Raw genomic sequence first — 27,985 nt, forward strand, 5'->3', positions numbered from 1 at the left:
GGCATGACCTGTTTGTGGCAAAGTGAAAGCCATTGCATAAACAGCAAATGGCATCCTCCTCCTCCACTGCACAGGTATTTCCAGGATGCATTTCCCCGCACTTGAAACATTTAGGCTTCGAACGACAGTTATTTTTGGTATGTCCAAATTTACAGCATAAAAAGCATTGAATGGTAGGAAAAATGTACAATTCAACGGCAAGAGAGTTGTAGCATGAAAAGACTCGTTTCGGTAATACTTGACCGTCAAATGTCAATACAACTGTCTCTGAGGGTTGCCAGGTAACAGAACCGTTAACCACAACTCTGTGGTTCAAACGTCGTACTTTTAATACTTTTCCACACCCCATGGGCACGGAAATGTTGGAAACTATTTCCTCCTCCGACCACTGTGCTGGAATACCTCGAACCAAGCCCATACGGGTCACAGAAAACGACGGAATGTATGCGGTAAGATTTTCTGATTCAAGACACGTATCAGTAACAAATAAGTTTGCGTCAACGTAATTTGAAAACGACATCGCTATACGTGTCCTACCAATGCGCTTAACACTTCCATTTATAATGTTTCTGAAGCCTTTTTTTAGTAAAAATTTCCCAAAGGACACCGGGTGCAGAGATGATTTTGCATCTGTTTGTTTCATTTGTACGTGCACCGTGAAGGGAGCAACATCGGAAGATGAAAATAAATTCCTGCCAACCTTGGTATTAGAAGAGTCATTTTTTGTATTTAAGTTATCCGAAGAGTTTTTGGTAACCTGAATGTTAGAGTTTGAAGGAGCTTGGGTTTCTTGTATGATGTTCTGACAATCGCACGAATAGTCCCCGCCATTATTTTTCCTTCTTTTTTTATTACATGTTTTGCATCTTTTGTGACTCTTATTTCTTTTCAATTCACTTCTGCTCCCCACAGAAGAGTCCGTGTCCATTGCTGAATCGATAATAACATTACTTCCGACCTGGAGGTTATCACCTCCAGGGTCGGGAGGATCGTCATCCCCCATTACATATATACGAAAAAACTTACCAACTACGACGAAATTACACTAATTATATATACAAATACAACAATATATACAAACTATGTGAAAAATTATATACAAATTACTGATTCCCTGATCTATAATATTAAAATGGAAATTAAATTTACAAGAAACCTAAAACTGGACCGCCGCGTTTCACGTTTCCCGCGCTCTTTTTAATATTTAATAATTATTTCCTATTTATTGCCATACGAAAAAAAAAATTGGAACCGTAGCTTCATTATTTATCAAAGAATTTTATTTTTCTTTGGTTAGTTATGTGGATTTTTGTAAATTGATTTATTAAATATAAATTAACATGTTTATGATCTCCACTTATCCACTTAAAATAATATTCTTTAAGGCCACATACGCACGAGAGTTTAAAAAGCGTTGCGTTGTTTGTGAGTATTGTATTCTTTGGTTGTAACATACTTACTTTACTCTTCGATCCAGTGCTATATCTAACCGCGAAAATCAATGTTCGTCAATTGGGGGTATTTTTCTCTGTCCCTCTAATTACGTCGAATTTCGGTTTTCGCGATAGGCTGAATTCAATTAATGGCCGAAGCTCAAAGTCAAAAATCCAACCACGCACGTCAATAAAGTGTAGCTGCCATTGTGTGAATAAATACACAGGTAGAGTCAGACCAAGATACGTTGGCAGCGATTTTGATAGCCCGGTCGGTGCAAGAGTCGTCATAATTTCATAGAAGTTTGACATTTAAAATAACACCGTCTAGACTTTCAAAATCACTGCCAACTTAGCTTGGTCTGTCTCTATACATTTGTGCCATTCAAACGCTTTTTTAAAGCGCGTTATAAAAGCGCTCGTGCGTATGATGCCTTAATAAACTGGCACGGCAAAAGTAAAACGTATATTTAATGAAATATGATGAAATAAACCGCGCATTTACGTACTTAGCTGTTTTAATAGTGACTTAAATAGGCCAAGAATTTCGATTGACATCATTGACATTGACATTCGTCGGCTTGACCATAGAGTGTAGACAGTAGACACAAAGACACAAGACCAAAATTCAATTCAAAACATCAACAAAAACATATGAACATCAACATGTCAGTGCAATAGTTTTGGCAGAAATCCTTGCAATATAATTTATAATAATACTTTAATTCCATTACAAATCCCAAAATCCTATAATGCTGCATGATGATCATAGCATTGCAGATGCTGATTATTTTCCGTGAAACCATTTTGGCCCTTTTGGATGGATGGCTACCACCGTTTTTCACTCAACTGGTTAGGAAGTTGAGTGATAACGGCCTGGTGCATGTGAAGGAAGAAATCGAAGAGCAGGTTTATGCAGACCGCGATGACGAATGCGGGGTGGTATTCTTCCCGCCGGTGTACGCTCAACGGTATGCAGCAGTCTGCGATTGCCTTATGGACGAACAATGGTTTGGCAGGTTAGAGAAGGCAAGTTCTGTTTTATTTTTATTTTTTTTATCGACCGTAGCTTGCTTTGCTCATGAACACTTTACATTTATGATGCAACTGTCGAATGCTATATGGTGCAGGGCTAAGATGGTCGGCTCTTTATCATTTGTCACCATACCTGTCACGTTCTAACAAGTATGTAAGCGCGAAAGTGACGAGCATAGTGACAAGTGATAAAAATGGAACCATGATACTGCCGCAGATCTGTTATTTAATTTTTTAAAGTATATTTCCATTACAGGGGTGACATCGTCACTGCATGACGAAACCTACCCAAAGATAAAAAAAGTACTTTTCTGTGGAAATAAGTCTTATACTGTCTAATAACACTTAAATTTGAACCTTTATATTTCAGGTCTTAAACATAGGGAAGCACTATGACATAAATTTCTTGAGATACCTAACTGAAGTGACAGGAGTAACACAAATACTTGGTCTAGATATCGCACACTCTCTGAACTGTACCTGTGATATGCGTGATTTATCAGTAAATTATTTAGAAAGATGGGGAAAACCATTGCAAATAACTGTAAGTCTGTTAGAGTTCTTAGGTTTGTTTGAAAACCTGATATTGTTGTTGTATTTGTATATTCCAAGAAGTGCTCAATTTCTCAAAACCGAAATGATATCCAGAAAACACTTCTTTCTCAGCAAGTATGTGCCCACTGTTGGGCATCTGCCTCTCCAAATCTCCAAGCAGTCTGATTTTCTGCTTCTCTCTTCCAGAGTGGAAAAGAAAAGCCTATATAAGGTTTTATATATATACAGCAGAATTTAAAAGCACACTGATAATATGAATTTAATCTATATTTGAATTTTTGAACACTCAAAGTTGTAATGGATCAAAGCATCACTTGACTGAAGCTAATGCAAATTAATATACTTCTTTTCTGTGTCTGTTGAAAATGTATCAAGTCTAGCAGTTAATTGTCAAAGTGAAGTATGAGATTGCCAGACTACCAACATTTGCATGTGGTGAACAACTAGAATCCAGCAACTTACATTGACATATATCTAAGACTGGGCCTGCCGGGCTATAAGAATGGTGCTAGTGCAGTGGTTCACACACAAATTCAAGCCAATTGTGCAGTCTGATGCCACAACGTGATTGGTTGATGAGATCGCATCATGTGCACGATTGGTCACAACTAGTCACGTTAGACTGCACAATTGGCTCGAATTTGTGAGTGGCACAACTGAACTAGCACCATTCTTAGTGCATGTAAGGCCCATCCTGTGATATATGTCAATGGCGACTTTCTTGTAGTAATTTGTAATTTCAGCTACTTCAAGGTAATGCAGCCGACCCAGACTACAGGCTTATCGGCTGTGATGCAGTCATTGCTATTGAGATGATACAAAAACTGTTGCCCCATGATCTAGACAGACTCGTTCACAATGTGTTTGGTTTTATCAAGCCTTGGGTTGCCCTATTTACTACGCCTAATGCAGATTTTAATTGTCTCATGAAGAATTTGGACAAGAATGGACTGAGGCAGTCAGATCATTACTTTGAATGGACCAGAGAACAGTTGCATGATTGGTAATTATTTTTTCTCAATACTTGAAGTGAAACTTCTTATGTGACTTCCAATAAGGTTGCGTTAAACGTTTAACGCTATAATCGGTAACATAAAGTAGTAAGAGTTTGTGATGAGTAAATTCGTCGATTAGCTCAGCTTGTTCACTGGTGTAATGGTTAGCACTCTGGGCTCTGAATCCAGTGATTCGAGTTCAAATCTCTGTGGAACTGACTTTTTGGATTTTTTCTTTTTATATTATCTATAATTTAGGAATTTTAGAATATATTTAATTATATGTATTATTAAATCTATTTTATAAATCTTAATTTAAAACAAACATTGTGCGTGGAGTCCCTCCGTATTTTAATTTATAATATTCATTACTAGATGACCCGTATCACTTACCTCTTAATATAAACCATATGTATTTTAGAGCATTATTTTCATCTCCACATTACGAAGTTTCAATTCTTCCGCGCGGAGGGACTCTACGAACAATTTCTTATTATTTAGTACAATCTGCAATCAATTGTTTAACCTTGTATTGTATTTATTTTCCATTGTAAGATTATTAAATGTCACTGAATATTACAGGTGCAGTAACATTGTAATGAGATACCCAGAATACATGGTCATGTCAAGAGGCATTGGGCCCGGACCTGTGGGCACCTCTCACTATGGCTGTTTTAGTCAGCTTGTGCTCTTCATATCAAAACATTACTATAAGAAAATGGAACTCAATGTTAACAGCTTGGTGATGGTTTCACGTGAGTATTCATAGTAAAATCAGATACTATAAACGATGTGTATTTCTGAATAACGAGCTCTGTGTATTTTCTATATATTTGTGTGATCATGAACTGGCTTAGCGAAATGCTAATGAAACTGAAAATTAATAACGGCATAAGCGCCAAGCAATAATGTTTAGTAGCAATTTCTGCGATAGAAGCTATTTCGAAACCTGCTTCTTATGTCCATAAAACCTAAATGCCCCTGGTTCCGAAGTCGAGAGAGTGGTACATTGGATTTTATTAAGGTGCCGTAGGTTCAGAGTAAAGTTTTGAAAAATCGTACCGCTTTTTTAGATCAGAATACGATTTTTTAATAAAAATATATTTAAAAAAATTAGCAATATGATGATTTTCTCTAGTGACTTCATCGATTGGAATCCTATTTTGTTTGTCTTTCGCTCAATAGAAAAAAAAAACATGAATATAAGTCTAAAACGCACTCTATAAATTTGTCACATTTTATACTTACACGAAAGTTCAAAATATGAATATTGCGGCTAAAAATGGGTCGAATATGATTTTTGAGGGAACTAATCGATTAATGTTTTTAGTTAAAACTTACAACAAAATTTTAATAATGTGATATCCGCAGTCGCGAGCACGCACATACATTTCGCGAGAACAGAACACGAACCTACGGGGTCTTAAGCAAATAGAATGTCAACTTATTTGGGACTACAACATTTCAGAATGGTGTATAGTATTATCCGCCCACTTTATTTGCGAATGGCATAAAATGACTTAGCGTTTGCGATTGAACATGTACTTTAATAAAACGCAATATTTAGTGTAACGAATATCTTTAGATCTCCCAGAGCCTGAACAAGTAAGCGAGATTGGCTGGATATCACCCAAGAATGCGAATAGCTCGCACAGCTCGTTCGATAGACTACTCGAGTTAGTATGAACATAAACAACTGAACTAAATACCCGTCTAAAGTAGAAGAAACAACATGCTCAGCTTCACTGAGGCGTGGTGTATGTGTAACACCAGAGTTTAGTAAATGAAGAACTCGTGACAGCCCTCATACAACAAATGTAGATGACATTCAATATAATTTTGTAAATTTTAGTTTCCCATCTGATTTTGAACTATATATCGAAGTGATAGGGTTTCTTTTTGCATAAATTCTGACCCTATGCTTTAATAAAGGGTTAAACTTCGTACATGACTTCGTACAACTATCGGTACCACTTTTGTTTATATTCTTGGCCCTTATATGATTTATGTATATGCAATGCGAAAGCCCGAAATTCAATATATATTTTCTGATTATCTGAATTTCTTATAAATTTGTAGAAATCTAAGGGAAGAAGGTTCAGTTATCAAATGCATGATCGAAAAATATATTTTTGAAAAAAATGTAATTTTGCGCCCCTTTATTGCAGAGAGCAGATTCTTGTACTTCTCGCAGTTTATTTTTTATAGTTCGTGTCATTCACGACGGCGAGTGCCTTGACTCGTATGGTCATGTTATTACAGGTTAGATTTGACAAATCTGCGCGTCATCGTGGATGACACGAACTATAATTGTAATCACAATGGCAATAGCGATAGCGTAGTTATTTGAGTAGTTTTTATGCATCCCTGCTTGTAGCTATATGTATGCATATTGGCGTTTTTATCTGGATAAACTACCATATTGTTTTGTACTTGCAACCGTATAATTGGAAACCTCATTGTAAAACAAACCTTATGTACTATTCGACAGACCTGAATCTTCAGAGTTTAGCCAATACTCATCTGAGGACACTCAGTTTTCAAGTCTCAAATTGACGATTCAGGCTATAGACAGGAGTGTTCAATGCAACCTTGAAGTAGAATTTGGCAAGAAATTTGTCATGTTCGACGATGACGTTATGTACGAGATCAGGATGCCTCGTAAGAGATCCGACGGAGATGTTTATGAAATTGGAGATGTTGCAAGCAGGTTCATATAGATTTTTTAATATTTTATAATTATGCCATAGAGCACCATCTAGGTGGAAGTCAAACTCTGGGTACAATATTTACTTAGACTTTACACCTATCAATAACTCTGGTTACTTATAAATAAATAAATAAATATCATAGGACATTATTACACAAATTGACTTAGTCCCACAGTAAGCTCAAGAAAGGCTTGTGTTGTGGGTACTTAGCCAATGATATATATAATTACATAAATACATAGAAAACACCAATGACGGAAGAAATATCCATGCTCATCAGAGTCATCACACAAATAAATGCCCTTACCGGGATTTGAACCCAGAACCAACTTCATAGGCAGGGTCACTACCCACTAGGCCAGACCGGTCGTCAAAACTTAAAAGCTTTGCTTACTCTTTTCTATTATATTTTATATTTTTGAGATTGTTTTCTTTTTTCTGAAACTTGTAATGAAATGTTGACATGACTTACTTCAAACTAGGTCCGGAAATACTACGTATCCGGTGCGATTAGTGAAGATGATATTTAAAGGAATTTCATACAACCTTATACACCTAGGCCTGTAAAGCAACCTTCTTTTGTTTTTAAACGTCAAATTGTGCCATTCAACCATCAAATTTTTTAGCTGTGTAAACCTACAAATAAAACAAATGCGATACAAATCTCGGCGAGACACGAGGTTGCCGGCCGCGTATCCCTATTTCGTCTATATCTACTTGGCCTGCAATCCTTCGCTTCTCGGCCTCTATAGTAAAGTAAACCATATTGTCCTATTACTATTATGTTTCAGGTTAAATAACACAATGCATTATGTAAAGCAGTTCTCGAAAATAACACAGTATTTAATGGAAAAAAACGAATACAACAAAATGGATTGGTTGGATGAAATCCTACAGCTGACTGATCAGTTGTCATGCAAAATAAACCATCGCTCTGGCGATGAGCGTCATGTGTGGAACAACGTGAACTGGGGCGAAAATGTTCCATATTGGAACCAGTATTATAAGGTTGTGGGAGTGTACAACTTTCCGTATGAGGTAATCGTTAGTTGTACACTTTAAGTTGTCTAGCTAGGCAGGCCGGGAACTTAGATTGACAAAAGGATGGCTCCTTTAGAAAATAATCCAAACACTGACTCGACAATAAAAGCCATATAATTAACTAAATTTCACGAGAATCTATTGAGAAATACGACATGTAGAGGAGACAGCCGGATATACGAAAGCATTTTCGGCGCCGCCTCGCTCGCGCTTTGCGTTCGCTTGGTCAATCATTTTACTATTGAATTATGATGTTTGCTTCTGATTTACCTGCATATGTATGAACAATATATTTTCAAGCTGCTAGAGTCGGACCAAGAAGCTAACACAGTAAATAATTTGAAAAATCACATATAAAGGCATTTACAATATAATACTCTTTATTGCGCACCTCACACAGTTTACAATACAAGTACAGAAACAAATAAAGACAATTAGATGGAGGTAAAAACAGGTGGTCTCAGTATTTACACTCTTTGTCGCTTCAAACTCGGCTACACTACCTACCCTATTTTTCGCGTACCCCACTTCCCCCTAACCCTCCCTGTAGGCCCTAATTACCCTAACACACCATCTCTATTTACACGATCACTTGCATATTCCAGGGGAGATCCGAAGAAGATGTGATTCTCGAGGTGTTATCAGCGGAGATCAACAAGTTTTTTGATAAGCACGTTCGGGGCAGCAAACTAGAGATACCTGTGGGGGCGTTGATGGACGCTGTCAAACATATCACGGATGACGTTGAAAAAGTTATGTAAGTGTTCAGATTTTTCCTTGTACTTGTAGTACAATCAGCCAAGAAAGTGGTTTTCGACTCTATTTATCAAGTAATAGAGTCGAAAAGTGGTAAACCACTTTCTTGGCTGACTGTACATAGATAGTAGGATCGTATAGATGTGCTATACGCGTGCGCCCGTGAGGGATAGAACATACGCAATGCGACAAAATTAAAACACTAATATTCCTGACAACATGCCAAAAAGAACCTACGTAGTTTGGTCGAGTTATTTGTCGCCCACCATAAACTATACTAAAATTTACGGTGGGGTATGAAAAAAAAATGAGACAAACAATAATAACGTTTTCTCTGCTACGCCTACTGAAAGCTCTGCCATTTCATCTCTATACTATTGTACCTCTAAGTTGTAGTATAACTACGAATTCTTGGTCAACAGTGTCGGATTTTACGGTTTTTTACGGCACATTTCATTTTTTCTCAGCTTCAGGGGCTTTAAGTGTTTCCAAGACAAAGACTTGTCTCTTGAAAGACAGACGGACGGACGGACAACAAGGTGAACCTATAAGGATACATTTTTTTCCTTTTGAGAAGAAACCCTTAAAGTTTTCGTTTTTTCTCTGAATGTATTTCATTTGCCGGGAACTTTTCGTTCCAAGTATCCGGAAAAAAAGACTAATAATGAGGGAATCTGGACACTTATTAGAAATGAGACAAGATAACAGTTTTGTAAAGAACCACTGTTTTTAAGCCAGGCACTATTGGGTATGGTAGGCAATAGCGAGCAAGTTTACGGTACTTACCCCCTTATTCATAAAACTTAACAAACCTTTTTTAAAGTTATGTGCCTTTCTATTAGCGGATTTACACTCGCTTGTGCCACGAGACGCATATGTAATCAGTGGGCCCGTGGGTCGTCTCGCGGCTCGGCTCGCGTCCGGAGCAGTTTTTTGGGCAAGAGTCCAAGGGGCTCGCGGGGGACGCGCGCTTATTGTTTATATTCGCGTTCGGGTTACGTTCGGTTATAAACCTTACACAGTGTCGGTTGTTTTCAAAATCGATTAGCACGACGAGCTGACGAGCTGTGGCCGAGGACACGAGATCGGACCAGTTATGAGGTTTTTTCCTTAGACTTCACCTCTCTATTACAATAAATCCTGTTTGATTTTAGTATGCTCATGGAGGACAGCGGGTACGAGTTGGAAGGAGAATCCGTCGTGTACACTGGCGTCGACGTCTCGGAGGCCAACTACGGCGAGGAGTTCGACTCCAACTTCGACGTAAAATACCAGTTTTCTTTTTACAACCTCTAGTTTAACTTGCCCTGTCAGTATGTATGTTATTTTGTTAGTGTCAAATCTTGCAAGCTAAATTTGACCCATTTCTCGATTTTCGGTTGAGCTGAAAATTTGCCTACATATGTAAGTCGGATGACAATGCAATAAGGTACAATCGAGCTGATCTGATGATGGAGATAGGAGGTGGCCATAGGAATTCTGTGATGAAACAACGCAACCTTAAGGTACCTTTCTACCAGAGATGTGCTACGCTACGTTTCTATGGATGTGTTGATATCATATCCACCAGTCATGCTCATTGGTGCACATAGCATAGCACTGGTGGAAACGGGTTTAATTAAGCTATGATTTAACATGATTGGTGGATATCAAACACATCCATAGCAATGAAGCGAAGCACATCTTTGGTGGAAAGGTAACCCAATTTTGTTTGGTGTTTTTAGAATTGTTCCGATGAGTATTAGTTGCCTGTGATAAGAAAAGTACAGTCAGCGACTAAAGCTTGTGCCAATTTTTTTGCCAAAAACTTTTATATACTGTCTGATTTCGATTTCTGGCCATATCTATCAAAATATGGATAATATTATAACTCTATCATTAGGTGTTCAAAATAGTTATTGGTGCAACAAGAGAGGGAAGTTAGTTTTCCTTGCGAGGGACCCAAAAACATGAGATGTAAATTAACTTGATCTCGTGTGACACATACAACTTTTTACCTCAGTAGTGAGAACATATTAAAGGTAAATAAAATTCAACATCAAGTAAAGTTTTTATTCCTGTATTCATGGCCTTCACTAAATTAAAAAGCTACTTTGTCTCACTCCCTGGAGTGACGAAAGTAGGCTTGTTCGAGCTGCTGAGGTGAAATAGTTATTTGTACAACAAGAGAGCAAAGTTTGATATTTCTTCGAGTGCTTGTTTTGAGTCCCGTGCAAGCGAAAGATTCTATAATAGATTCACGAGCGTAGCGAGTGAATCTAATTTAGAATCTTGAGCGTAGTAAGGGACTCAAAAGCGCACGAGATGTAAATAACTTTGATCTCGTGTAGTACACAAAATTTTTCACGTCAGTCAGCCATCAAAAAATACAACCTGAAAAAATGTAATCCAGACGGACGGATCACTATTTCACTCATGTTTTCTGAAGGTATTCTAACAATTAACTTTAATTACCGCAATAAAACAAAACGAACGAAATTTCAATAAAAAAATACGAAAATAATGAATTAACGAACATCAATTGACAGGTTCAATCGACAACTTTTTTTTGTAAAAAAAAAAACATTGTAAGATCCGGTCCGAATTGCGGATACCACTATTTGTCAACTATAGTAGAGATCGTTAAAAGTAGTCAAGTAGAATTATTTACTGCGTAACAATTGCGTAAATTTGTATAAGTTCATTGTTTTGATTTTATAATAAAATACGTAAAATATGGTGTTTTTATTACATTTTAAACTTTTATTTCATTAATTAATTATTACGAATGAAGACTCGTAGGGTGTTTTGGAACGATGCGGTCTGACTTATTTCGGGGGTCTATTATAAACCGTCAATATACCGTTGAATTACGTATGCACTTTTTTTGTCACTTTCTTTTTGCTATGGACGTGAAAGGGATAAAGACAATAGAATCCAAATATTTCGAACTCGTATTAGGCCCCGCACCTTGAAATGACATTCGAAACTAAAGGTCACTTGAATGTTATTTTGTCTCACTCGGTGAGCAAAATGCGATTTTGCTCACTGTTTTTAAGCAGCAAATTACCCTTATTCGAGCTGCTGACCTGAAAAATATATTACGCTGTAGTACTAGTTTGTTTTACCAACTGTTATTTATTCGATAAGCATTAAATCCCTCATGATCAGGTCATCTAAAAAGGCAAAAGCCTAAGTAGTAAAATTCCTAGAACGCACAACAGCTAGCTAGCAAAATGCCTGAAACGCACCATGCCTGCTTTTTTTATTACCTAAATCGCATTAGGACCTAATAGCAAAATACCTGAAACGCACCATGTTTGCTTTTTTGATTACCTAAATCGCATTAGGACCTAGTAGCAAAATGCCTGAAACGCACCATGTCTGCTTTTTTGATTACCTAAATCGCATTAGGACCTAGTAGCAAAATGCCAGAAACGCACCATGTCGTCTAACAGGTAACCTACCTACCTTTTAGTCAGCGATATAGTTCATCCCTACAACTTGTATGGTGTGACTATTTTGACACTTTGACTGCTACGAACTATATGACGCTGACTAGTCGCCATCAAATGTATCGGAGCGGTCAGTGTTGTACAATCAGCAAAAATGTACATACCAGCAGCAGCAATATGCAAATTAATAAAAGTAATTTGGATTGAACGAAATCTAGTAAGTAGTTTTTTTTTAATTCGTCATAAATAACTTTTATGTTATATGTTACTTGCTGCTACGGAACCCTTCATGGGCGAGTCCGACTCGCACTTGGCCGCTTTTAATTTAAATAAGGGAATGTTTCCTTTAATTAAAACAAGCTAACTTTTAAGGATTTAAGCCCTCCAAGGGCCTATTTCACCACGGTGACAGGTGCGAAAAATGTGAAAGTGTCCATTACTGGCTTTGCAGGCGTCCATAGGCCACAATTACCACTTACCTTCGGGCGGGATGTGTGCTAAAAAAACTTAATAATTTCGCCAATAAACAGATATTACTTTCGCGAAGAGCTTGTCAAATTGTCACAATAACACTACAATTGTAGCGGGTGCCGGGTGGCTCTATACTCCAATTTTTAATTCAAGACTAAAAAATCTACTATAATGATGCCACAGCAACAAAATTTTCGTATTATAGATCCCTATTTTGTAAAATACACGTCAAGATAATTTACTTATTGGTGTATACAGGACAATTGCTTATCAGATATACTACAATTTAGGTAAATCTAATTTAAAGTATATTGCCATTCAGCTGTTTTGCGTTTTAGACATTACATAAATTAGGCAACAGCATATTTTGTGACTCTGCTACTCAGACATTTGACGTTTTGGATGATTTAAGTCTTAGGCATTATGATTGTAATGTATTTTACTTCTTAGGTATAAAGCTTCTTAGACATCCGTTTCAGGCATTTTGCTACTTAAGCGTTTTGCTTTTTAGATGACCTGATCATGAGGGCATTAAATTTGATTAAAACGCCATGGGGTATTGAAATGTGATTTTATATTTAGAACCTTCCTTTATCTTTGTTTTGCATTAATTTATATGTAGGAATCCTTTTTTTTTCAGTCCGATTCCGTATCCAATGAAAGCTCTAGTGGACTCGATTTAAATGGTTCGTTACTTTTTATTGTCACGTTTGACTGGGTAGATTTTTTTTATGCACTTTGGCAGATTCGTTAACACATTGACCGCCAGCAACGAGAATTTGAAATAGAGGTGGATTGTCAAAGTAAACTTTGTAGCCACAGTAAATTTACTGCCATCTTTCGACACATGATTAAAACTTTTAGAGCTCCATTTGACTTTGATCCTTATTCTTTCACTGATATGTGTTAATTTTGTTAGATATCAAAAAGTGGAATGGAGGACCGGTCGTCCACTAATTTTAATATCCTTAAGCCTAGTATCTAACTCGAAAGAGAGAAAGCGTATCGTCAGTAGTATGTAGACGTATATGATAGTGTAGACTTTATCTGTAGAGTCCAAATTCCTTTACTACGCAGGCCGCTTGCTCAATCGGACCATTGCCCGGAAAATCAAGATGCTTCGTCTGATGTTGCCCCAAGAAGAGGACGTTAAGCAGGCGTTAGGCCAAGTCGTGTGTAGGCTGAAGAGGATCGCGATGAGTTCGGGGCCACACGCGCGGGGCCCGGCTCGATCCAAATGGCTTCAATCGAAACTTCTCGAACTGATGACGTTGACGGAGAAATCGGTTTTGAGAAGGAGTTTGCGGAAAAACGAGATCGTTCGATTTAAAGGTTTCAGCTATGGTAAGTCGACTTACGTTAAGCGTTACCACTAAAGAGTTATAGATTACCAGGACTTTTCCTGGCAATGACGATTGTCAAAATGAAATATCTTATAGCTTATTTATTACTCAGGTATCTATCAGTAATTAATCTATATTTTTAAATTTTTAGACACGGGGGATGAAATAAGCAGCCAATTATCTAGAATTAAGGCAGAAGATGATACAGTGTAAGAAACAAACATTTTAATTGTTATTTGTTGGGATGTCAATTTTATTCCTTGTTACTGTAGAATAAGGTATTCTGCATCTTAAATGATACAATAGCGTGTTTTAGCGATTTGCTTATATTCATCAAATCCTTTTTTACGACGGTAAGTAATTATGTAGTATTGAACTAAAGTGCCACTGAAAGTAATTTTTAAATCAATTTGTTTTTTCCAGGATAAGATTTCTTGAAAAGTATGAGGCTATATTGCGAATGTCAGCAGGTATTTGTTTCTTTGTCTTATAAAACTTTGTATGTTATTTACTGTTGTCCTACCCTTTTGTAATTTAATAAATTTTGGGCTGAGTTTGTGAAAATGACCTTAGATTAAAGATACATTGATTGAGTAAGATGCGTAAAATCTAAGACAATTTCGTGCTTCGAATTTGACAAGTAAACGAGATGGCGCTGTACAGCTCCATAATTTCGCGGTAACTCTAAATGTGAAAAGTTGACGTTTGACGATTCAGTGACCGCAAAATATATAGCGTAGCGTAGTACAGCGCCATCTGTTTTGGATGTCACACTAAGGGGCACGTTTTTTTCTTAGATTGTTCCTCTCTATTACAATCAATTCTCTTTGCCTTAGACTGTGGTTTTGGTCAGGTATCCTGTCCCACCATTGGTACCATCAGAGTCTAGTAAATAAAGTAGACTGATAGCCCCCATTCAACACTGCGAGAATCGTCAATATTGTAGATTACATTAAATTTTATTTACTCATGCATGAAAACTAGAGAACAGCAGGCCCCCGAATTAGACACCTACAGCCCCTATAGGTACTTTGGTATGGCACTTAGAATTAAGGCGGCCCCCTTCTCCATCTTAAAACCATTGCTAGGTTGCCTACGTCCCTAGGCCTGGGTCTTGTGGACTTAGGTAGAAATCCGGCCCTGGGGTACAGTACCTAGGGTAGCTACTTTCTATTTATAATAATTACCTACAAAACTTAAAATTGTGTGTAAGAGATTGATTCACAAAAGTAGATTAAAAACAAATAAAGCATTTTAATAGCCCTTAGAAAAGGTTTAATAATCTTAAAACTAGTCGGTGCCATCAGAAAAGGATATGCAAAAGATGCTTTTATTATGCTTTGATGGGGTTGGCCGGTCGACTATTTTACAGATGGCGCCACCATAGATTTTCTTATCAATCCCTAAAATTGTGTCCAATCTTTTTTTTATAGTATGGCATGGACTAGAATCTAAATCTCATCAGAACTAGAGAAAAACCTACGCGGGCGCCATCTTTGCAAACCTTTAACAGTTACCAACCCCATACTACTTTTGTGTACACTCAACATAAGTGAAGCCATAAGTAGCAGTTGGTCACAGATTTTATAAAAATAAAACGGAAGATCAGTAAAAAGGTACGCGGGGAATGCATTGTTAAAAGGAGGTTGCCGGTCTTGTTTGTTTCCTAGTCTCTGGCACTATATCAGATAATTGTTAGGGGTTCATGAAGGAACGTATTTTTTTTAGGTAACTCACACGAAATAAATTATGAACACGGCAGTGACAAGTCTTTTCCTTCCAAGGTTACCGATGATTCCAGTGAGTAAATTTTGCTGATTTTAATCATTTCCTTAAGGCCGGTTGTAGATGTCCGGTGTTTTCGCCGGAAACCGGACCGTGTTACGCGACTACGTCCGGTTTTGTACATGGCTACCGACAGCTACACTCAAGAAAACCAGACATCGTCGCCTATCCCGGACAATTGTCCGGCGAAAACACCGGACATCTACAACCGGCCTTAGTCGTCTACTGATGTGCCGTCGAGTTTCCAAAATTTTCTCATAGAATAATTTCGGAAGTTTCTAATTTTTGTATGAGTATCGAAATGTTTCATTTCCGAAATGAAATTTTCCTTTGTTTCATTTGAAATTATCCAGAAATTACTGAGAACTTATCCAGCTTTTGGGAACTTTCCGCAACTTGCACATCCTTAGAGCCGTTACATACGTCGACTTTTCAGTGATGTGGGAGCTTCTTTGAGGATGTTTTTCTGTATAATTACTAAAGTGGTTTCGCGATTGTTTCGAATGATAACTCCCAAGAAAAGAGTGGATGCTGAATAGGGTTGTTGACATAACTAAATCTAGATAGAAAATAAATGACGAATTTGTTACAATAAATTGGAAACTTATAAAATATATGGGAATAATAAAAAAAAACAAGACCGCAAAGTTTAAAAAAATTAGTTTTTTAAAAACATTCAAAAAGGAAAAAAATAATGGTACATTCAATTTCTTACATTTTATTTAAAAAAGATATTGTATAGCAACTATACAATGTGTTTGTCCACGTATAGTGGAGCCGTTAACCACGTATAGTACGATGAAATTTATCGACAAATCACCCCCCATACCTATGTTATATCAACCATTTTAAAAATGTGTATTTCTGTATAAACCTGACAGAATTTAGACTAGTGCTGTGAATGGTTAGACATTATTTTTATTTACAATTTGTTTTTTAGAAAATAGTAGCAGTGTTGACTTATCGAAGTTATGTGATGTTAACGAAGTTTGCAAATTTCCTGCGTCTGAGACTAATGATCTAAGTTTGTCACCTAACGAAGAATTGACACAGTACACGTTAGACGATCAACACATTGATAGTCTACAAGACTGGGGAGAAAAGGATATGAGTCTGTATCAAGAAGACACGAACGAAATAAAAAATAAAAAATACGGCGATGCTATTTCGAAAAAACAATCTAAGCACAAGAAGTCGCGCAGAGATGATAAAGGGAAAACAAAAACCACGAAAAGGAAAGTAACTAACAGCTCGAACAGCAGTATTTGTAAAAAAAAATCGAAACATATAGCAGTGAAACGAAGTCCGGTACATACATCTAGCAACAAAGTTGTGGACAGGAAAAATGATTGTGCTAAACATAAACAAGGAAAAGTTATGAACAAATTGACATACAATAATACATTAGTTTGTATTGATACGATGAGGAGGAAAATGGGGCCTACATTGGTTCTTTCGGTACCGCCCAAACCTGTAAGTGTAAGCGGTATACCTACAAGTTAGAAAGTGAATATTTAATTTCACTCAAAGTATTTTTTTTAGATTAGTCCAAATATTTTATTTTACGAAGTTATATTGGCTAATATTCTCTCTCCAATCATATTCGCGCATAATTTTGTGATTTAGTCTACAGTTTGAAGGTAATTTATGTATATGTCGGCGCCCGATTGTAAGATCAGACAGATCGTGAAATTCCTAGACATATCGTGAAAAGTGAATATCTTTGCCTCGTCCCCTGAGTCGAGCGGGGCTCCTATTTCTGGACTGTGTGCTCTTCGGACATCAGAAGCTACCTGACGAACCTATCCTACCTATCTATTGGATTAATATGACTACCGTCAAAATATTACACAGGAACATATCGATCGAGATAATTAATAAAATAATATAACATTGATTATCTTTATCTCAGATTCCAGGCAGCATACTTGAATTATGTCACCCACATTTGCATCATAAAACAGCCGAGCCTTTTCAAAAAAACATTGACTGCTGGAATGATACCGTCGGTACACCTGAGGCTCCTGAGGCCCCTGTGGCCCCCGTGGCCCCCGTGGCGGCCACTGAGCACAGCCATAGGGTAGAAATTTTGAGCCAAAGCGAAACGGTAATGGTGGCTTTGCAAAGAATGATTGGTACTGACCCAGACGTGGATGCGGAAATATACGAGCATGAATTAGAGCTGTCAGATTTGAACAGCTTGTTGAATGATACCACATACTTTGCTCATACCGAGAAGAATCCGTCTCCAGTTGGGGTGTATGGTATGATTTCTCGATACTTATTATTAAGCATCGGAGTTTTTATCGCATGGTAAGACTGATAGTGAGCTATGGAGTCGACATTAGCAATAAAATTCAACTCGTATTCATACTCATACTCATTCATCTATTTAATAAGTGATTTTAATTTTATAACCAAGAACTAGAACTTTGACGAGTTATATACTATACTTTAATTATGTCTTTGAATATATAAATATTACAAATAAGAATAATTACTATTTTTTGTATTGATTATATTACGAAACTTCATTAAAAAAAAAAACAAATTGTATATTAAAAGTAAAAATAATATGAATGTAAATTAATCAATACATAAAAATGGTCATTATATTTTATTAGTAATATTTATGTCCTGAAAGACAAAATTAAAGGATCGTTTACAAACATTCTTGTCCTTGTAAAATAAAAATCACTAATTAAATAAGTGAATGATTATGAGTATGAATATGAGTTGAATTTTATTGCTAATGTCGACTCCATAGCTCGATATTAGTCTTACCATGCGATAAAAACTCCGATGCCTACTTATTATTACCAAAGAGAATTGGTTATATAGGTGTATTGTCAAAGAAAACTTTGTAACGACGTAAATTTACATCTTTCGACACATAATTAAAACTTTTAGAACGCAATTTAACTTTGATCCTTATTCTTTCACTGATATGTGTTTAATTTGTTAAATATCAAAAAGTAGCGCCATCATACCGGGCACTATCTAAAGGTTATGGGGCCATCGCTCGAAATGATGCTGCTATACCTTTCGACTTAAAATAAGATCTATTAGATGGCGATTAGATGGTATAAAATTACGTATATTCTCTGAGATTTTTCATAACTTTAATCTAAATATTTTATCCTTGATGTCTAAAAGAGGTTTAAGTATTCGGGTCAAAACTGCTTAGATTGTTTCAACAATTCTCCTTAAGCATTATCTATATACCTACTTCCGATTTGCTGAGAATATATATGAAATAAATTAATTTTAATGTAGAACTGATCTTTAATACTCTGTTGACCAACACACATTACGAGTACTGTTTGTGTACTAATGACCTGTTTCACAATGTCCAAGTGAAGTCCTGAATAAATACTTGCCACTTATCTGACGAATAACGTCATCATTGGCGTTTCACAATCTTCGAATAAGCTTTACTGGTAGATAAAGTACTAAGTTTTTATTTTATTTGTTAATTAGCTATCCAACACTTTTCTCAGACTTAGTGAAACAGACCCTAAATGTACTTTTCGTTGTATTATTTTTTATGAATTGTCACTAGTAATAAAAAAAGTTCCTTTAAACGTTTAGATCCACTTGGAATAGGCGCATTCACTCAAGAATCTAACAATGCACAGCAAGAAATGGACCCTTTTCCTTGCATATTGAAGACTCCGTTTGTAGAAATTGTAACGCAAGACGGCCAGGAATTGATTGCTTTGCAACGTACCATTGGTACCGACCCAGAAGTTGATACCGACGAGTACGAGCAAGAATTAGGGGAATCGAAATTAACAACTTCTCTTAATAATATGGCATCGTTCGAGAAGTTTCCTGTCGGGGTAGTGAACGCGACATCACAGGAATTCTTTTTGTATGGTAATAGTTGCGTTGTTTTAGTTTTGACCAATATGGATTATAAAAAACTATTTTACGATTATGCCATGAACGAAATTAGAAACAGCCCTAATAGATAATTATGTACATTGACGTCCCTCTGTCACAGGCATTTAAGCCGACCACTAGATAACAGGCCGCCGGACGATATCGGCCTGTCTGTTACAACAAAAATTTGACAGTTCCGAACAACTGACCGGCCGATATCGTCCGGCGGACTGTTAGTCAGTGGTCGGCTTTAGGTACATCCACACATATGTATATAGGGTGCATATTACATACCCTTCAGTCACTAGATACAGTTTTCGAGTAAATTGCACTTGAAGAACTTGGATGAAAAGTTTCGGGTCACTATACACAATAAAGCTAGTGTATGGATACAAATTGAACCTTATCGACAATTAGTGTTACTATCCAGCAACGTGAGGACTCTCGAGTGCAAGAAGCATAGTTACTACTAAAAAAAGGCTACTGGATAGCTGGGAGACTTTTTATAAATACATTTTATGAAAGAACGAAAACAAAAGCAAACATTTGCAAATGTTCTAATTTGTAAAAGACCAATCAGTTTTTTTTCATGCCATTACTTCACATCAATCAATGTGTTATGAATAGTGTAGTGTGATTCACGAGATATGGCACGAATAGAATGAAAGAGTGAATGACAATATTTACACAAATATTGTCATTCTATCTTACGTATTACGTTATCCATTAAACTGGTGGCTGGAACTGTATACCGGTGTCACTCATACAATGAAATATTCGTTCATTTTATTCGTGCCAGCTTTCTTGAATCGACCTGTAAAGTTATTAAGGATTACTAAATTGTTTATAAGAATCAATTAATTTCAATACGCCAGTTTTATTCGTTTTCAAGATATTAAACTAAATGATAGTGACCCGAAACTATTGCTCATGAGTGTAGTTACCAAAGTCTTATTTTATTTTTCCTCAGAAGTGCTTGCTTTTATCTTTTTTTTATGGTCTATTAGTTTAAGTACAATATGTTTTTTAGATTTAAACGAACCTACGACGTCGAAAGGGATTCGTCATGTAAGCATGGACGTGCAATGCGGCACAGAGCGTCAGATATCTGCGACGACTTCATTTTCGTGTCCCTTAAAGATGTTTGGGCCTGCTTTAGACTTTGAAGGTTCAAATCATGACGTTCGGGCAGTCCTTAAAAACGACTGCGTTACCTCGACCCACGACATTTTAAAACCTTGTGAGCCAATGGCGTCTCCTTGGATGAAATCTGTGGGAATTAAAATAAAAGACTCAAATCATCAAATTAACGATACATCCAAAGAAACAGAAACTTTTTCTGGCTCTTTCACAATAGCCAAAAATTCTGCGCTAATTGATACTCTGCGCAACCTACCCGTGGAAGATACTCTTGACTGTACCAAGAAAAAGATGCCTAATAATAGCCCTAGCCTATATGGCCGGCTGAAATGGAATGAAATAAAAAAGAAAGATTCTAATCACGTAGTGTCGCGAATTTTGCATGTACCGAAGGGGGTACGGTCCAAATTGAGCTGTGGGGGTGTTCACATCCATAGTTACAACGATTTGCAGGTATCTGAAGACGTAGTTTACCAAGGCGAGTGGCAACGACACAGGCGATATCGCAATCCTAGAAAATCTAACCAACCTTCATCGGAAAAACTAAAGTTTACCCGTAAACCGAGTGTCCCGCCAATACTCCAAAAGCCGATCGTTCAAAAAACCGTCGTTACGCCTATAATAATTCGAAATACTAAAGCGAACAAAATGAAACAAGCTGTGACTAAGATGCACATACAAGCTAAATTAGCTCCTACAACGCAGCAAGTACCCAGAAACAGGACCGTAATTCGGCAGGTGACAAAGGTATTTTGTGTTTATGTTTTAACATCGTAAATTTATTCAAATGTAACTTTTTATGTAACAAGAATCTCTTGTTGTTTTATTCAGCTGAGCGACAGGTCAGTTAGGTGCTCATATTTATTAATTTATTTTCTTACAGGTTACATCCAAATCGACTGTAAGGTAAGTTAAATTTTGGGTATTGGTTTAAATACATTAAATATTGCTCATAAGCACATTACCATTCTGCCGAGAGTACTACAGATTAAACATTTTATCTTCTTTATTTTCCAGTTATTCAAAATCAATAAAGGCAAAATCAAGTAAGATAATCCATCCTCCGCGGCATACTAGACTTGCATCAAAGACTACTATAATAAAAGAAAATACTATTCCGATCACACAGAAGAGAAAAGTCTACATTCCTCCCTATTTGGAGAAAATGAAAAAAAAGCAGCAGATATCAAAAAAATCCAGCAAGATTGAGGCTAAATCAGATAGTTTGTCAAATCTGTTAAATGTAAACAACGAACAGATAACGTCGATACCAGCGCAATCGAAAGTTGAAGATCTGGTATCGGCGTTGTTAAAAGTCTCTATTAAACCTCCAAAGGATGTAAATTACGTCGTGTATAGGAATGAAATGGAGACCTCTCATTGCAGTGCTGCAATAGAAAATATACCCGTTACGGCCAGACCGAGAAGTAAGGAAGATGTTTTAAGGCGCAAACTTAGTAATCTCAGCAACAACGATTCTGCCTACTCGTCAACCAACAGCGCTACCATAGCGTTAAACCCAGTAATTACTAATCTCCATCCTTTTCAATCTAATAAGAAAACTACGGCGATAAAATCAACAATAAAATCTAACATAAAACGCGAAGGGACAGATAGCAAAATGGTTTCCAGAATTAAGAAGCTAGCCAGTTTAATGTTTTCTAAAAAGTCACACACAAATGTTGCAGAGCACTTGTCTAAAATTTCTACCATATCACCAAACTGTTCGAAATTGTCTCTGAAAGGTGATTTATTGTTAGACGAGGCAGCTAATAATGCTGCATCGAGTGAAGAGTCAAAGTCCAGTGTCACAAAACCGTTTCTTGAAAGTTATGATAGAAAAAGTAGACCATGTCCGAATGACAAACCCGAAGGATATTGTAACAAACAGGACTTAAAAACTACTTTAGTACTTGATTGTAGTGAATCAAATACACGAGATTTGAAAACTGAATCATGTTTCGACTGTAGTGAAGCAAAAAGTGATACACAAGAATCATTAAACACCACAATTTTAGTCACAACTTCAAATAAAAGCTCTCCCAGAATTTTTGTCAGTGATGTGCTGTCGAAAGCGAGGGACAATATGAGAGAAACCATAACCGATAGCTCTAATGATATTTTAGATGAAATGAGGCAATTGTTAGAAGAATGCTTGAACTTTAAAGATACGTCGCAAGTAGCTTTAAAGAGAGATTCTGAGGATGCACAACTAAAATCTTCTGATTTTGATAACGTTACTCCTATTGGATCTGATGCGTATGAGACTAGCAGTAGTTTTCACAAAACGTATGCTGTTCGGTCATTAGCAAGCCTGACGCAGAGTTTCACAGATTTCTCTTACAAGTCGCAGCCGTCAGCTTCGAAAATTTCTGAGGGCCTTACGGACGAAAGTTGGTACAACATCGCTACTTCCAGGCCAGGAAGCGAAGTTCAATCTGAAAATAAGGATACTATTAGCGTAACTCAGGTAAGGTGTAAGCTAGTAGAATTTTTGAAATTATTTTGAAAACTAACCTCCTTATTCATAAACGTCTACTAAAGTTACGATGCCGCTAATAATCGTTTGTCCCTTACCGACGTATTGGTATGATGCAAAGGGACAAACGATTATTAGCGGCATCGTAACTTTAGTAGACGTTTATGAATAAGGGAGATAAATGTTTTTATTGTAGATATTTTATTCATTACATTATTAATAGGGTGTAGGGTATTGTAACTAATTTAAGCACCCAGAAAGTTCGAGCACCTGACGCCAGTGTTGGCCGAATAACCATTATAAATTAAACCTTAAACCGTAACCGTCCGTTACGGTTACGGTTTAAATTATAATAGGTTAATTGCAATTAACGTTCGGCCAACACTGCCTGACGCAACCTTGCTCTTAATCCAGTTATGTATGTTTTCAGAAACCGAAGTCTGGTCTCGCGTTTAGCTCTTTCTCTGTGAACGCTCAGCCGAGTCCTTTGGCGTTCAGGCAACAGCCGGACTACGTGAACCTCGTCGACTCCGAGACTGGGAGTTGTGCGCAGGGGGCTCGACGAGCTGTAAGTACATTTATTTTTCTGTTGGCTGAGGCCCTTATTATAGTTATAAATGTTTGTAACTTGTAATACATGCGGAAACCTATTTTTAACAGTTTATTTACACGTTATTTATAAGCTTCCTTGAAACGTTCCTCTGGCACCCAATATTAGGGATGATGCGTGTATTTAAAATAAAGTATTTCTCACCATGCACGAAATAAAACATGAGAAAATTAGTAGCGGTTACTTTTTATCAAAATTTCTATTTAGTCAATTCTATAGAACTAAAACAAGTAGGTGACTTTAAAATCTTAATCTTTTTTGTGACTAATCGTTTTGATATTCGAAAAGATGACGAAAAAAGATACTGATTTGATTAGCAGGCAATTACCCTATACCCTATACAAAACACAAACACAAATTAGCTTTAAAATTCGAAAAAGAAAACTACGTGCGCTGTGCTTGTTTCCCCTGTTCGTGAAGGTACAACTTAGGGTTGGCAACGCTTATGAAACACCTTTGGAGTTGCAGACGCCCATAGGCTACGGTGACTGCTTACCACCAGGCGAGCCGTATACTTGTTTGCCACCGTCGTGGTATAAAAAAAAACTTAGCCACCAGGCTTTATGTCTATCGTTTAGTTAGCTGGTTAAATATTTTCTTTGTGGCATGTTTATATCAGGAACCTATTGACCCATTTTCATAAATCTGGAATCTGGTTATATCAAATTCGGTTTTAGAAGTCAGTTCCTTACACCACAGTGCATCTATTTTTTTAAATATTTTTATTTGTATTTCATGCGGAGCATTTTTTATAGAATAAGAAACAAATGAGGTGAGATAAATGTGCAACGTGCTAATGTTTTATCTACATGTGTTAACCGCAACTATAATTTATTGGCAGACCTCTGAAGAAGTGTTGGTGTCCAGCCGTTCGTCCGATAGCTATGTCTCCTGCTCGGTGGAGGAAGACGCTACGATCCCGAGCTGGTTATATAACATCAGTCAGCAGCCATCTGGCAGTTTCTCGGTAAGTTACAAAACAAGTTTAAAAATATAATAAAATTATAATAGTATAGGACAGTGTTGGCCGAACGTTACTTGCAATTGCCTTTAACCATTACAAATTGAACCGTAACGAATGGTTACAGTTTACGGTTCAATTTGTGGTCAATGGTTAATGGTCGATTGCATTAACGTTTCGGCCAACACTGGTATAGGATATACCCCAAAGCCGGAGGCATACCACGAACATCGAATATCGTAAGTTGGTTACCTGCGTCTCTATCGTCCGAATATGAAAGAGCTTTACAGAGACGTATTACTAAATTTGGTTTTCTATGTTATCAGTAGGCCCCTGTAGGGCTAATATGGTCGGCTCTTTATCATTTGTTACCATGCCTGTGACGTTCTAACAAGTATGTAAGTGCGAAAGTGACGCATGGCAATGCAGGTGATAAAAATGCGACCATGATACCGCTGCAGGTCTTTTTCGTCTACATGGATTGACCACTAGTTGTCGAGGGAGCAACTTTTGTCATAGTGAAACTAATTTGAAATAATAGATATCCTATTAGGTCTGATATTTTATGCCTATAACATGATCTTTATCTAGCAGGCCATCGCTTGAACTTGGTAGTAGTACAACGTCGCCATCAGATATATCGGAACGGTCAAGGTGCTCACAAATATCTCAACTTGCCTATTTTCAAGGAGGTAGTTTTATATGTCCTTACGTATTCTAATACATTATATATTGAACACTAGTCGAGCCGGCACGCCGTCCTTCCCGAAGTCGTTCCCGAACTGGACTTTGACGTGAACGGCAACGAGCTGACGGTTCACGGCGCGGGCGCGGGGGACGGCTGCGGGATCCACAGCGACCAGTCGCAGGACAGCTCGGGTCAGGGGACCTCGTTCAGCTCTACTGGCAGCTCGACGGTTCATAGCGAGGTGAGAGACCAATCTGCTCTTTGTTGAAGGATGCATCTAGCCGGCAACGAGGTGTCGAATAAAGACGCGGGGGCGGGTGTCGGCTGGGGATCCACACTTTTTAATAAAAAAACCGGACAAGTGCGAGTCGGACTCGCGCACCGAGGGTTCCCTACAAACTTAACTATTTTTTTTTATATAAATAAAGTTTTCTGATTTTCCTCTGTACTTTTAGTGTAAGACGATATTTCTTGCCAAATTTCATAGTTCTAGGTCAACAGAAAGTACTCTATAAATTTTGATTTCCTTGGATGTGCCGAAATATACGTTTTTTGCGGCATAAACGGCCGTCATCAAAATCATAATATCGTTTATTGCACCAAGGTAAAAAGTTGTTACAAAAAATACAAGGTAAGTATCACATGGACCCCAGAAGGGTTTTGCAAACATTTTCTTAAGCTGTTAGACTGTTGGTTCAGGTGTATAACTAAGCGCTAGTTTTTAGTCAAGATTTAAACCATCCATTGCCACATTTTCCGTCCTGTGGCCTGAAAAAGAAGAAAAGTAGTCAGTCGGTGGCGAGTTTTGAACTCGGCCATGCATTATTTTTCGTGATTAAATTATACTTTTCTTTCCAGTCCATCGTGGTAGACCCAGCATCGTTCCTGGCAGACTATTCACCACCGGGTGAACGATCACATTCCTCGGCAGTAGCTCCACCAGAGGAATTGATTGAAACTTTAGACATTGCAGCGCCCGGTGAGTTTTTTTAAATTTCTTGGCATCTGTCTGATCGGCGAGGCGGAGAAAACACAGTTGGCGAGCGATTATCATCACGCATACGAAACGTATGTCGATTGCAGTTCACACTGCCGGTTAACGTTTAAAAAAAACACATGCAAAGAAATAAACTCGTTTATTGCTCCTGCTTCATCTTAATCGTCTGCGGTACTGCGTTTGATTGACTAATTTCACTATCATCTATTTAAACAACTTTCCTAATTTTACGTCCAGGGTCGGTATGGCTTTTGATTTCCAAGATTTGGTATGACCTTGATATTTTGTTTTGGTTGGGTTTTCAGCAATATTGTTCTTTAGTGACTAATTCCAAAACTGAAATGTGGTAAGAATCGGTGTTTAACTTTAGGGGGCAAATTAATACTTAACACCTAGATAGATCAGATAAATAAGCGTCAAAAACCTATATTCGTGTTGTTAACTTATTACAACTGTACAATACATGCCGTCGCCTCTTTTCAATTTCTTTTATCAAGAAAGAGGCTTTCTTTTTCAATGTAAGTTGTAAAATGTTATGCAGTAGTCTACGCGTATAAATAATAATTGTTCTCTTTCCACACCCAGAAAACCAAAACCGGCCTCTAAACAGAAATCGTGTCCCACGGAGCATACACAGGGTGAGCTTGCCGGCCAGCGACGCCGACATCAGCTCGATTGACACGGACGTCGCCTCCGATTAGAACGACATGAACGTTTATTTTTCAAGCAACGGTTTATTTGCACCTTGCAATTCTGCAACACGTATTTAATCTTAGAAATACAGCGATTCACCAAAGCGGGTGAATAAAATAAGATACGAATGACATCCAATATTTTTGCTATAATACGTTTAACCCTTTGAACGCTTTATGTCGTGAACACAAACATCATTCAAACGCCAAAATCCCGGGCGCAAGGGAGCTAATGTAAACCTTACTCGAAAGTGTGAAGGATACTTTGACAGCGTCCGCCATAACACCTATAGTTGTTCTTGGCGCAGTGGCCACGACTAGTTACGACGCCTTGGCGTTCAAAAGGTTAAGTACATTAATGTCTTGCCGCAAACTTGGCGGGGGACATCGTTCATTTGGCTAATTTATTATTTATTAATATATCTTTCTACTTTGATGTACACAGTAACCACACAAATACTTATATTCTTTATTCTGTTAATTTACTCCCGTTTGGTAAATCGACGTGTACTGTTGTATGTCTGTTCGACAACTATATCTATGGCATAATTTTTAAGGGCCACTTGCACCATCCCACTAACTAACTTAACCGGTTAAACCTGGAGTTACCATGGTTACATGTACATATTGACACTGGGTTAACGGGTTAACCGCTTAATCCTGGAGCTTCCATGGTTACTTGTACAATTTGACAATGAGTTAACGGTTTAATCGGTTAACCCCGGGTTAGTGATGCTGCAAGTGGCGCTAAACGTTTAATGATTTGAGTTTAGCATAGACCCGTCTTAAATTTAAACCGTAGCTTGATATTGCAACCAGATTGTGATGTTGTTTGAAGTTCATTATGTTTGAAGTTCCAAATAAATTTAAGTACATATATACATTTTTATATCTTACATTTTTAACCCTATCGCTAGGAAATATTGTGGAGTCGTAAAAATTAACCCAGTAAGGGCTCTCAACTTATCTATATA

At 37.3% G+C, this 27,985-nt stretch overlaps 1 protein-coding gene across 3 annotated transcripts; it reads left to right on the forward strand.

The window, feature by feature from the left end:
- The first annotated feature begins 2,059 nt into the window (after positions 1 to 2,059).
- Positions 2,060 to 27,892, forward strand: LOC133523910 (uncharacterized). 3 transcript variants are annotated; one of them, XM_061859651.1, is made up of 25 exons: positions 2,060 to 2,462; positions 2,839 to 3,012; positions 3,767 to 4,026; positions 4,601 to 4,773; positions 5,604 to 5,694; positions 6,510 to 6,728; positions 7,521 to 7,767; positions 8,376 to 8,527; positions 9,681 to 9,789; positions 13,072 to 13,117; positions 13,509 to 13,775; positions 13,926 to 13,983; positions 14,198 to 14,244; positions 15,503 to 15,574; positions 16,500 to 17,032; positions 17,472 to 17,823; positions 19,151 to 19,438; positions 20,475 to 21,331; positions 21,468 to 21,490; positions 21,602 to 23,054; positions 23,494 to 23,631; positions 24,515 to 24,640; positions 25,378 to 25,563; positions 26,181 to 26,301; positions 26,905 to 27,892. In XM_061859651.1, the coding sequence occupies exons 1-25, from the start codon at positions 2,193 to 2,195 to the stop codon at positions 27,018 to 27,020; spliced, it is 6,378 nt and encodes a 2,125-aa protein (XP_061715635.1). In that variant the 5' UTR covers positions 2,060 to 2,192; the 3' UTR covers positions 27,021 to 27,892. The 3 variants fall into 3 exon arrangements, with proteins under 3 accessions (XP_061715635.1, XP_061715636.1, XP_061715637.1); XM_061859652.1 differs by having other exon boundaries at positions 2,235 to 2,452; XM_061859653.1 differs by having other exon boundaries at positions 2,235 to 2,404.
- The last annotated feature ends 93 nt before the right edge of the window (positions 27,893 to 27,985 follow it).

Source organism: Cydia pomonella, chromosome 1, assembly GCF_033807575.1.
Source record: "Cydia pomonella isolate Wapato2018A chromosome 1, ilCydPomo1, whole genome shotgun sequence".
Lineage (NCBI taxonomy): Eukaryota > Metazoa > Arthropoda > Insecta > Lepidoptera > Tortricidae > Cydia > Cydia pomonella.

Bases quoted from the DNA above. Each gene is read 5' to 3' on its own strand.
- LOC133523910 (XM_061859651.1), top strand. From the start codon at position 2,193: ATGATGATCATAGCATTGCAGATGCTGATTATTTTCCGTGAAACCATT. The intron at 7,768-8,375 runs GTAATCGTTAGT...TGCATATTCCAG, and splicing joins TGTACAACTTTCCGTATGAG to GGGAGATCCGAAGAAGATGT. The intron at 21,332-21,467 runs GTATTTTGTGTT...ATTTTCTTACAG, and splicing joins TAATTCGGCAGGTGACAAAG to GTTACATCCAAATCGACTGT.